This window comes from Corythoichthys intestinalis, chromosome 12 (genome assembly GCF_030265065.1).
Source record: "Corythoichthys intestinalis isolate RoL2023-P3 chromosome 12, ASM3026506v1, whole genome shotgun sequence".
Classification (NCBI taxonomy): Eukaryota; Metazoa; Chordata; class Actinopteri; order Syngnathiformes; family Syngnathidae; genus Corythoichthys; species Corythoichthys intestinalis.
In genome coordinates this window covers 32698924-32712369 of record NC_080406.1, presented here as the reverse complement: position 1 = coordinate 32712369, position 13446 = coordinate 32698924, and the positions used below count along the sequence as shown (strand labels likewise).

The following is a 13446-nucleotide window of genomic DNA, read 5'->3' as shown; positions in this document are numbered from 1 at the left end:
ATTTAATGATAGACGTCCAATCCATTTTGAGTGAGAGGGATGGCAGCGATGATCGCTCTCACAGTCAAAATGAATTGGACGTCTATCTCCGTTAAAGGCACTGAAACATGATGATTCTCTGCCGGGTCTCCCTGTTATTTGTAAAAGTTAACTGTAAAAGAACATTTCACTGAATAAAACCTGATTGTTAAACGAGGCACAGAATGAATTATGTTCAACCCTGATTGGTGGTTTCTTGTCACATGACCTATAACTGTTGACTTATTACCTGGAAGATTGAAACAATCCACACCTGAATGAGTGATCAGAGAGAAGGTTAGGTGGCCTTTTATTCCAAGGATTTCACTTTCATACTTAACATTCAATTTTAATAATGACTGCAAAAGAGCAATTTGAATGGCGGAACCTTCTTCTCATACTAACAGGTATCTTTTATGTTTTTTTTTTTCTTGCTATTTTCTTAAAATAACCACCACACCTTGATTTATGAGGGTCAATCATTAATCCAACGGTCTGCCGCTCAACCGAAGGCAAGTTACTTTGCTTTTTGTATTGAGGACATGCAGCCAGAAGAAAAATGTATTTAAATTTATAATATACTGTATTGTCATTCCCCCAAAACAACAAAAACTTATTGAAAGTTTTGATTTAATACATTAAAAAAATGTAAATGAACATGTATATGCTACATACAGTATATCCATTTCAAAGGACTAACAAATGTGTGATCTTTAACCACATCATTTCTCATTATAATACAAAGGAATTCAAATTTTCTACATGCCACATTTTCTACAATTTCAAGGTATACTAGATGAAATCTATCTCTTTCACTTTCATTTCAGTTCTTCCTGCCTGCAGAAGTTTACTGGTTTCGATCCCACAGGAAGAATATGAGGCCGCAAGTGGAGGAGATATTACTCTTACATGTTCTTTTATTCCGGCAAACCCTGATTTTAACATGCTGGTTGTCACATGGGAAGCGTATCCGGATGTTGCCGATGATCCTATGGTAAATCATTAATTGAATGTCTTTGCGCTAGTTCCATTAGCTCTTAAGAAAGTTAACTCGCGTTCAATACACTGCAGGGGTCTCAAACTTGTGGCCTGTGGGCCAGTTGGGCCTATAGGACAGTGTTTTGAGGCTCCTTACTTAATATCTAAATTAAGTGCTTGTACGGACCTGTTTGTTTTATTAGTCACTACAGAAAAAGCTAGCATTGCTCAATTCAATTTCAGTTTTCATGTTTGTATGTTCATGTGTGTTGGCGAAAAATAATTCGTTAGCCAAAATTGAGTCGTTTTGGAGAGCTAAAAAGTGTCCAAATCTTCCTCTTTGAGCTGTTTCAAAGCAATTATTTTCTTATTTATTTCTCATCTCAATTTATTCAAAACAAAATATGTAAATATTCCTTTTAATGTATTTTTACTTAAAGATTTTTTCCCCTTTCTTTTTTTTAAATACGTTTTTTACTTTAAATTTATAAATGTGAAAATCTGTGCTCATTCTCCCAATTTCTATCATTCATCATCTTATTTGACAAATTTTATTGAAATTTTGTTTTAGCAAGAAACATGACATCGCTGTGCATGATTCAGTTTTGCTAGCCACACAAAATGATATGATGGGGAACAGCTTTGACCCCCTGGCCTTATGTTTGATACTTAAGATATAGAAAGTTAGATTACTTGTAGTAAATTTTAACATTTGCAACTTTTTTTGTGGAGTATTTGATGTGGCCCATACGTAGACTTCATAATGTATTGACGGAAATTAGCAGCCGCCATATGTAAACAAAGAGCTTTTTACGTTGCAAATTCTTGTGAATAAATACTTAAATCCCTGAATTCTTCATAGATATGGACGTACAACAGTCTCGATTCTTGGTTAAAAGCAAATAAATAAATAAATAAATAAATATGCAGTTAGCATTTATTTTATGTAAATATTGAGAACTATGATGCTAGTCAGTAAGCAAATGTATTGGCCGCCTTATAAAAACTAAGATTTTTCCGTTTAAAATTCTTGTAAATAAATGCTTAAATCCCTGAATTATTTATAGCTATGGAGGTAAAGCAGTCTTGATTCTTGGTTAAAAGCAAAAAAAAACACCTTGCAGTTAGCATTTATTTTACGAAAATATTGCGAACTATGATGCAAGTCAGTAAGCAAATGTAGCGGCTGCCTTATAAAAACAAAGAGCTTTTTCCGTTGAAAATTCTGGTGAAAAAATGCTTAAATTCTCGAATTCTTTATAGATATGGACGTAAAACTGTCTCAATTCTTGGTTAAAAGCAAAAAAAAAGTGCAGGTAGCATTTATTTTATGTAAGTATTGCGAAGTATAATGCCAAAACTGTAGTGGCTAATTTCTTCAATTGATTTTTTTTTTCACAACGTTTCAAAATGCATGCATGGTACGAAAAATATAATAATTACCTTGAATCCTAGAACAAATCAGTTCTGAGACAATCCTTCCTGTTTGTATGTAGTACAGCTTTCGTACTTCATTCATTCATTCATTTTCCATGCCGCTTTTCCTCACGAGGGTCGCGGAGGTGCTGGAGCCTATCCCAGCCAACTACGGGCAGTAGGCAGGGGACACCCTGAACTGGTTGCCAGCCAATCGCAGGGCACAAGGAGACATACAACCATTCACGCACACACTCATACCTACGGACAATTTAGAGTGTTCAATCAGCCTACCATGCATGTTTTTGGGATGTGGGAGGAAACCGGAGTTCCCAGAGGAAACCCACACAGGCACGGGGAGAACATGCAAACTCCACACAGGAAGGCCGAAGCCCGGGATTGAACCCTTGATCTCAGAACTGTGAGGCAGATGTGCTAACCACTAAGCCACCGTGCCGCTGCTTTCGTACTTTTTCAACCTAAATCAGGCGTTAGATCGCTGCATGTGACCGATAGCTAACAAATGAAGCGGAGTGTTGGATGGTCCCCTTCGGGAAGACGTGACACAGTGAATAGGGAATGTGTCATGTCAATACATTATGAAGTCTATGGCCCATATTTACCCAAACTCTGTCTCAAGCACCTTCCAGATTGAGCATAGAGATTCCTGGTACACTGTATCCTTTGTTGTATATGATTTTTTTTTTCATGTCTCCAGAAAACTGTGGCCACCTATTTTATAAATAATCCAGTTGACATCGCACCCCCTTATGAAGGTCGGGCATTCATGGAGGTGGATCTTGCCAAACAAAGGAGCACATTGCGTCTGACAAAGCTAACTGTACAGGACAGTCGTCACTTCCAGTGCAGTGTTAAGATACCAAATGACGACGAAGGAACTACCGCGGCCTCTACTTCCCTTCTAGTGCTGGGTTAAAACAATACATATCCTTTATGGTCACTCCCCTGTCCAACACAACTAATTATTATGACTTTATGATTTTGTCTTCCTGCAGTTCCCCCCTCAAAGCCTCTGTGCAGGCTCCAAGGAACAGCAGAATATTGGCACGATGTCACTCTTACCTGCATGTCTGAGGAGGGCTCGCCTAAACCATCCTATAAATGGAAGAGCTACAGTGTCGAAAATGCACCCAGGCAATTTCCACCCAAGACTACTGAGAGTATGTTTATCTTGGAACACTTTCATTGAGAAGTTCTTGCTGTTAAAATATTAGTTTTCAGTAAAATTCTATTATTAATGGTAAAATTCCCCATCCATTGAAAAAAAAAATCCTACAAGTCATCATGGAACAAATTGCATTCAACTACATACATACAACATTTGACTCACCACATGCTTTTCTTTACCTTACAGAGGATGGAGCTCTTTCCCTGTTTAACATTTCAAGAGAGACATCTGGATTCTACATCTGCACATCAACAAATCGAGTTGGTTCTGAAATTTGCAACTTTACCTTAGCAGTTTTGCCTAGTGAGTATCAACATCCAAACTGAGGTCTACTGTCTTCTGTATGGCTTCTAAATATCATTTGGGAAAGCCAAGGGCTTAGGTTTGGTCTTAACATTGGTAGGGATGATATAAAGGCATAACCTGCATGTAGACTTTTTGCTGGAGACAGGACATGAATAAGACCAAACAGATTGGGTGAAAGGGGGTCACGGCTACATTTCTCACGAATATGAACCTAATTAATTGATAGGCTAAATGATCAATGCAAATTACATCTGTATTGATGTATACTAACTTTCATATATATTGGTTCAGGTGATACACATTCCATTCAAAGCTTTGTTTTCAAAAACTACTAAAATAGTTTGAAAATTTCTAGTTGAAATCTGGATTTAATTAACAAATTTATATTTCAAGATTTGAACATAACTCAAATTATATAAAAATACACAATAAATACAAACTTGTTAATAATCTCTTAACTATCCAGAAATGCAAAAAATAAACATTTGTCTTAAGACCACTCAACATTGTTGAGAAATTAATATAACATGTATACAGTGGGGCAAATAAGTATTTAGTCAACCACTAATTGTGCAAGTTCTCCCACTTGAAACTATTAGAGAGGCCTGTAATTTTCAAGATGGGTAAACCTCAACCATGAGAGATAGAATGTGAAAAAAAGAAAAAAAACTGAAAATCAAATGGTCTGATTTTTAAAGAATTTATTTGCAAATCATGGTGGAAAATAAGTATTTGGTCAATACCAAAAGTTCATCTCAATACTTTGTTATGTACCCTTTGTTGGCAATAATGGAGGCCAAGCGTTTTTCTGTAACTCTTCACAAGCTTTTCACACACTGTTGCTGGTATTTTGGCCCATTCCTCCTTGCAGATCTCCTCTAGAGCAGTGATGTTTTGGGGCTGTCGTTGGGCAACACGGACTTTCAACTCCCTCCACAGATTTTCTATGGGGTTGAGATCTGGAGACTGGCTAGGCCACTAAAAGGACCTTGAAATGCTTCCTACGAAGCCACTCCTTTGTTGCCCTGGCTGTGTGTTTGGGATCATTGTCATGCTGAAAGACCCAGCCACGTCTCATCTTCAATGCCCTTGCTGATTGAAGGAGATTTTCACTCAAAACCTCTCGATACATGGCCCCATTCATTCTTTCCTTTACACAAATCAGTCGTCCTGGTCCCTTTGCAGAAAAACGGCCCCAAAGCATGATGTTTCCACCCCCATGCTTCACAGTGGGTACGGTGTTCTGCGGATGCAATTCAGTATTCTTTCTCCTCCAAACACGAGAACCTGTGTTTCTACCAAAAAGGTCTATTTTGGTTTCATCCGACCATAACACATTCTCCCAGTCCTCTTCTGGATCATCCAAATGCTCTCTAGCGAACCGCAGACGTGTACTTTCTTCATCAGAGGGACACGTCTGGCAGTGCAGGATTTGAGTCCCTGGCGGCGCACTGTGTTACTGATAGTACCCTTTGTTACTGTGGTCCCAGCTCTCTGTAGGTCATTCACTAGGTCCCCCCGTGTGGTTCTGGGATTTTTGCTCACCGTTCTTGTTATAATTTTGATGCCACGGGGTGATATCTTGCATGGAGCCCCAGATCGAGGGAGATTATCAGTGGTCTTGTATGTCTTCCATTTTCTAATATTTGCTCCCACAGTTGATTTCTTTACACTAAGCGATTTACCTATTGCAGATTCAGTCTTCCCAGCCTGGTGCAGGTCTACAATTTTGTCTCTGGTGTCCTTCGACAGCTCTTTGGTCTTGGCCATAGTGGAGTTTGGAGTGTGACTGACTGAGGTTGTGGACAGGTGTCTTTTATACCGATAATGAGTTAAAACAGGTGCAATTAATACAGGTAACGAGTGGAGCCTCGTTAGACCTTGTTAGAAGTTAGACCTCTTTGACAGCCAGAAATCTTGCTTGTTTGTAGGTGACCAAATACTTATTTTCCACTCTAATTTGGAAATAAATTATTTAAAAATCAAACAATGTGATTGCCTGTTTTTTTTTTTTTTTCACATTCTGTCTCTCATGGTTGAGGTTTACCCATGTTGACAATTACAGGCCTCTGTGATCTTTTCAAGTAGAAAAACTTGCACAATTGGTGATTGACTAAATACTTATTTGCCCCACTGTATATATATTCTATATATATTAAATATAACTGAAAAAACTCTTAGTCAGGGAATAACGAAAATTATTGATGAAAAATCAGCCTTCCTTCAGGCAAGACAATACTACTTTTGTCCACAAGCACAACAAACTGTAAAAAAATGAAAGCTGCTTAGGGATGCTTTAAACCCACATGAATGAAAATTGGGGAGCAAGGGATAAACCTCGGTTCACCAAATTTCTCACAGTTTATTTAATGTTAACAATCGAAAATACATACAGGAGGACACTTCTCTCTAAGCAGCTTCCTACTAAAGTTTTGCAGGTTAGCAAATTCTCACAGTTTAATGTTATGCAAATGCTGATACATGTCGGACTTTCAGTAGCAAAACTAGTGCTGTGTTCCCCACCTCCACAACATGGACGTCTTTTTGCATTACTTGCAATGGCTGCAGCTTCTGCTGGTTAAAAAAAAAACCTAATATACCTCTTCGAAGGGGGCGGAGGAGGTGGCATGGAGCTGTGAGTGTGTGTGTGTGTGTGGGGGGGGGGTCAAGTCATCAGCCAATTAAACGTGCATTTGAGGGGGAAAAAATGAACTGGCACGCTCGGCAGTGAAAAGGGGTAAACGTAAGTCTGAACATATTGAAAATCACTAATTAATGGTTGGGTCAATTCTATCCTCACAACATATGGGGAGACAATCTAAATTACCTATATAACTGAAGTAATTACATAATGCAAATAAGGTTGCTTAAAAGTTTGTGGGCACAATATGAGCATCCTGAAAAGTTGGTATTGTTATGTCCATACCATCCCTATCCAAACCTATACCCTTGGAGGAAACTAATTGTGACACAAGACAAACACCACTACACTAGCAATGATTCTTATTTGAAAATAGAGGAGAAAAAAATCTTGTCTGTCCTTCCAAACTCAAGGCAGCATGAACTTTGGATCAACCGCTGGTATAATTGGTGGTGTCGTCGCTGGATTAATCGTACTTGGCATAATCATCTTCTGTTGCTACAAGAAAAGATCCAAAAAGGACAAGAATGTTGAAGGGTATGTCCAGTTGTGTCTTAGTTTTTATCAATAGTAGAACCACCATTCAACTTTTGACTGTTTCCGTTTTTAATGCTCCAATTCCCCCAGAGAATTAGAATTTTCTGATCATCCTGAAGACAGAACTTCGTATCGGGATGAAGAGTCTAATAGTGAAACAAAGAAATCAGATTACAAAGACGCTCTTCCTCAAGGCAGTCACAACACTGGAAAAGCTGAACTCACACTAGCAGAGGATGGTTCCGATAGTGTTCGATATCGGAGTGAGCCAGATCAGCGTGATCAATACCGAGGAAGTCGCGACAGGCTTGACGATCACCGCACCAGTCGAGATCGCCTCGAAGAACGGAACGACTACAGGGGGAGTCGAGATCGCCTCGAAGAACGGAACGACTACAGGGGGAGTCGAGATCGCCTCGAAGAACGGAACGACTACAGGGGGAGTCGAGATCGCCTCGAAGAACGGAACGAACGCAGAGGAAGTCATGACAGGCTCGATGATCACCGTTACGGTGGTAATAGCGATCACTTTGAAGATCGGAATGACTACAGAGGAAGTCGCGACAGGCTTGGTGATCCACGCGGCCGTTATGGAGGAAGTCGTGATCGCCTAAATGACACCTATGAGCGCTAGCAGCTGTTATTTGGTGTTAGGAAAATGATTTGGATAAGTATGTTTTCTGAAAAAAAAAAATCTTTTCTACTATGTTTTTAGTAAGCCTATTTTTTAAATATTTACTGTAAGTGATTTAGATTTTCTTTGCCACGTTTAGAAAATTATGAAATTTCTTGGAAAATAGTTGTAGGCTACTGAAATTTGACTACAAGTGTAAGCTAAAATACACCTGTATTTCTTTCAAACTGCATGATGCATTTTGTTCACATTGGATTTACTTGATTCACAACTGGACAATGATTTAACAATTTACCAATGTTATCAATTTTGAATAAATGTGGAATTAAAACATTTGTCAGTTGTTGTTACGAACAAGTTTCCAGCTGAAAACAGAAGAAAAACGTAATGTATGACATGAAAATGGCATTTTGGCATTTAAAAATGTCTACAGTATGTCCAATTCTTATAGTCTTTTGCTGACATTTGCCCCAAGGCCCTAGTTCTAATTGAAGAGAACAAGCCCCAGGGAGCTGCCGTCATCCTCCAGGACACAGGGTGGTCCCTCGGACCATCCGCGCCCCTATTAACCGGCCTTCAGGGAAGGGATGAGGGGACGCGTTACCTCCATCCAGCCACCGCTGCAACCCCCCAACCGACACGGCACACCGCGGGACCCCCATGGCCCACCAGACGCGGTTCAGGACAGGGTCCCCACTCAGAGTGGCCTAGATCCAAATCCAGGACTATCAAGCAGCTAGCTTTTATGATTTTGTTAGGGTCCATCCATCCATCATCTTCTGCTTGTTCCGGGGTCGGGTCGTGGGGGCAGCAGCTTTAACAGGGAAGCCCAGACTTCCCTCTCCCCAGCCACTTCAACCAGCTCTTCCAGCGGGATCCCAAGGCGTTCCCAGGCCAGCCGAGAGACATAGTCTGTCCAGCATGTCCTGTGTCATCCCCGGGGCCTCCTGCAGGTGGGACATGCCCGGAACTCCTCTCCAGGGAGGCGTCCAGGAGGCATCCAAACCAGATGCCCAAGCCACCTCAGCTGGCTCCTCTCTAGGCGGAGGAGTAGCGGCTCGACACGGAGTCCCTCCCGGATGACCGAGCTTCTCACCCTATCCCTCAGGGAGAGCCCGGACACCCTGTGGAGGAAACTCATTTCGGCCGCTTGTATCCGGGATCTTGTCCTTTCGGTCACGACCCACAGCTCGAGACCATAGGTGAGGGTAGGAACATAGATCGACTTGTAAATCGAAAGCTTTGCCTTTTGGCTCAGCTCCTTCTTCACCACTACGGACCGGTGCAGAGTCCGAATTACTGCAGACGCTGCACCGATCCGCCTGTCGATCTCACGCTCCCTCCTACCGTCACTCGTGAACAAGACCCCAAGATACTTGAACTCCTCCACTTGGGGCAGGATCTCATCCCCGACCAGGAGAGGGCACTCCACCCTTTTCCGACTGAGGACCATGGTCTCTGATTTGGAGGTGCTGATCTTCATCCCAACCGCTTCACACTCAGCTGCGAACCGCTCCAGTGAGAGTTGGAGGTCACGGCTTGATGAAACTAACAGCACTACATCATCTGCAAAAAGCAGAGATTCAATGCTGAGGTCACCAAACCGGACCCCCTCAACGCTTCGGCTGCACCTAAAAATTCTGTCCATAAAAATTATGAACAGAATCGGTGACAAAGGGCAGTCTTGGCGGAGTCCAATCCTTACTGGGAACGAATTCGACTTACTGCCGGCAATGTTTTGTTCGGGTCAGGCATACCAATTTATGATTTTTACATTTATAAAGGACAGTAGTCTCAAACTTGTGGCCCAGGGCCAAGTGGGGCCCAGGGATAATTTTGCAACCCCCATTTGACATCCAATTGTAATAGTATTAGCCTCAGCCTAAAAAGAAATATAAATACAGTATTGTTAAATAAAATGAATAAATGGATGAATAGAAGGATCAATTTTTAATATATACAGTGCTGGCCAAAAGTATTGGCACCCCTGCAATTCTGTCGGATAATGCTTAATTTCTGCCAGAAAATGATGGCAATTATAAATGCTTTGGTAGTAATATCTTCATTTATTTTGCTTGCAATAAAAAAACACAAACGAGAATGAAAAAAAATTATATCATTTTACACAAAACTCCAAAAATGGGCCGGACAAAAGTATTGGTACCCTCTGCTTAATACTTGGTAGCACAACCTTTAGACAAAATAACTGCTAACAACCGCTTCTGGTATCCATCACTGAGATTCTTATACTAGTAATGCTCTGCTGGAATTTTAGACGATTCGTCTTTGGCCAACTGCTTTCGGTCTCTGAGATTTGAAGGGTGCCTTCTCCAAACTGCCATTTCCAAATCTCTCCACAGGTGTTCTATGGGATTCCGGTCTGGAATCATTGCTGGCCACTTTAGAAGTCTGCAGTGCTACTCTCAAACCCTTTTCTAGTGCTTTTTGAAGTGGGTTTTGAGTCATTGTCCTACTGGAAGACCCATGACCTCTGAGAGAGACCCAGCTTTCTCACACTGGGCCCTACATTATGCTGCAAACTTTGTTGGTAGTCTTCAGACTTCATAATGCTATGCACACAGTCAAGCAGTCCAGTGACAGAGGCAGCAAAGCAACCCCAAAATTTCAGGGAACCTTCGCCATGTTTGGCTGTGGGGCCCGTGTTCTTTTCTTTGAAGGCCTCGTTTTTTTCCCTGTGAACTCTATGTTGATGCCTTTTCCCAAAAAGCTCTAATTTTGTCTCATCTGAAGAGAGAACATTCTTCCAAAAGGTTTTTTGGCTTTCTCAGGTAAGTTTTGGCAAACTCCAGCCTGGCTTCTTTCTGTCTCTAGGTCAGAAGTGGGGTCTTCCTGGATATCCTACCATAGAGTCCCTTTTCATTGAGACACCGACGGATAGTACAGGTTGACACTGTCGTACCCTCGGATTGCAGGACAGCTTGAACTTGTTTGGTTGTTAGTCGAGGTTCTTTTTCCACCATCTGCACAATCTTTCGTTGAACTCTCTCTTCAATGTTTCTATTCCGTCCACATCTAGGGAGGTTAGCCACAGTGCCATGGACTTTACACTTATTGATGACACTGCGCACGGCAGACACAGGAAAATTCAGGTCTTTGGAGATGGACTGGTAGCCTTAAGATTGCCCATGCTTCCACACAATTTTGCTTCTCAAGTCCTCATACAGTTCTTTGGTCTTCTTTCTTTTCTACATGGTCAATGTGGAGCACACAAGGACACAGGACAGAGGTTGAGTTAACTTTAACCCATTTTAATTGGTTGCAAGTGTGATTTAGTAATTGCCACCACCTGTTATGTCCCACATGTTAGTAACAGGTGCAGTTAATTACACAAATTAGAGAAGCATCACATGATTTTTCAAAGGGTGCCAATACTTTTGTCCAGCGCATTTTTGGAGATTTGTGTAAAATGATAACGATTTTTTTTAAAAATTCATTCTCTTTTGTGTTTTTTCATTGCAAGCAGAATAAATGAAGATATTACTACCAAAGCAGTTGTAATTGCAATCATTTTCTGGGAGAAATTGAGCATTATCTGACAGAATTTCAGGGGTGCCAATCATTCACGAATTTTCGGGGGGGGGGGGGGGGCGAGGGCCAGCCTGGTGGCCGAAAAGTGACATTGCATGTAATTGACTGTCCTATACAGTATGATTTTAAAATTAAGAATTTTCTGGTAAAATCATGCCTATAAATGTTGTAGAGCAATAAAACAACAAAAATGAATCAAATGAACAAAAAAGATATTTTTATAATTGGTCAAAATTATTTTTCCAACAGATCACTTCACCAGCACCTTAGACGGTCATTTGCTTTGGTTCGCCAAAACCACACGAGGACCGAAGAGGCAATATGCATATACGTCATTTTTTCCAAACCTAAGCTTTCAAAATTGACAACTTCTGAGCAAGAACCAATGATTGAAATTGTGGCCCATTAAACGCTCGAGACTACCGTCAAAATAATGAGCAGATTTTCAATTTTCCCCACTAAAGACGCTAATTGTACAACTGAGCCACCACCGGTGTCTTGCCAATGTAGTTAGCCCCGTCAAAAATTGTGTCCCCTGGCCACGGGAGCGCACACACACACACGAGTTATAATTTATGTTGACTTAAACAATTAATTGAAGCCAGAAAAGAACCACAGTTATATATTTTGGACATTGACGTTTATTAAACTGGAGAAACTCCATACAGTACTTGAATTAGAGTATAAATAGTAAAAGGTCATTCTACGTGTAAAACAATGAAACATTGCCTTTTTTACATTCAGTATGTTTGTTACGTTATATGACAGAAAAAACTTTTTTTTCTTTATGGATGGGCCATGTTTTAAAACCTCGCAGATAATTACATCACCAAAACACAGAAATCAGTGCAGTGCAGCGTAGTGGCTCCGCCCCGGGGATGCAATTTTTGACTGGGGTAACTACATTGGCAAGACACCAATGGGCGTACCATATTCAATTGATGACGATCTTGGCCGAAAAGTATAGCCTAAGCAGCCTGATTTGGAATTCACCTCAAGAATGATAGGAACCAAAACACGCTCATTTTCTACTTATTATTAGAGATGCACGATAATATCGGTCACCGATAATTATCGGCCAATAATGGCAATTATGATGTCACACAGATAATCCCGATAAAACGAAATTCAACCGATAATGCAATCCGATAATTATATACTTGATTTAGCCTCCAAATGTGCGCAATCAACAGTTTTGTCCAATTCTGCTAGTTTTAAGGAGGTGTTTTTGCAGTGTAGTAATGTGATATATGTTAGGAATTGCTTACTTTTAAATGCATTTTGTGCAACTTGGGTGTTTACTCCTTAAGTAATTGTTGCCAAAAGCTTACTATTACACAATGTCATTGCCATTGTTTAGTTGTTGGAATTTACTACTTGTTCACATTTGATGTGGAAAAAAATAGCACTAAATTACATTTTTGCACAGTAACATTTATCTTTGTATACTTTAAAATTTTACATACATATTTGAATAGAATTATCGGCGTGACATTATCGGTTATCGGGTGGAAGGGGCAGGTAATTATCGGTTTTCGATATCGGTTGAAAAATGTATTATCGTGCATCACTACTTGTTATATTATAAATATTCTTGTAAGTTAATTTTATCGCTGACACTGCATTTCGCTGTCATCAACATGTTGTGCCCCCCCCCCGCCCCAAAAGTCAAACTCCGCCTATGGTGCCAATATGAATACTTTTGGCTGTATACTGTATATATTAAATAGTAACAAATAAAAAAATTATGTAAAAAAAAAAAAAAAAAAAACGCAAATAAAACCTTGGGCAATAAAAGATAAAAATCTAAAATTATAACCAAATGAAAACAAATTGAAAACAATGAAAAAAAAAAACATTAAAATAAGTGTGGCATATGTCGTATATTTTGCGCTTGGAATTTTATTTCCTGTTTAATAAATCTCTTGTGACTTCACATCGATCGCTCCCAGCCCTTCCAGTTGAAATAGATTGGACGTCTATTGCCGTCATAAGTGTTTTCAATATCAAATTTTCTCTTTTACTAACTGGCACAACACTTACTCTGTGACCTTGGTTGGCAGTGAATGAGTTAAGCTAATCATAACATTTAAACAGGTGTCCACTGTAGTGACCACTTTCCCCGAAACGATAAATAACATTATATTTTCATGCATTAGTATGCCAATATAACTATTT

General features: G+C 40.1%; 1 protein-coding gene across 1 annotated transcript; it reads left to right on the top strand.

Moving 5' to 3' along the window:
- The first annotated feature begins 259 nt into the window (after positions 1–259).
- On the top strand, positions 260–8050 carry LOC130927320 (cell surface A33 antigen-like). The gene is made up of 7 exons (XM_057853080.1): positions 260–425; positions 846–1012; positions 3131–3344; positions 3429–3593; positions 3788–3904; positions 6962–7085; positions 7176–8050. Exons 1-7 carry the CDS (start codon positions 374–376, stop codon positions 7717–7719), a joined length of 1383 nt encoding a protein of 460 aa, XP_057709063.1. The 5' UTR covers positions 260–373; the 3' UTR covers positions 7720–8050.
- Positions 8051–13446: the final 5396 nt, after the last annotated feature.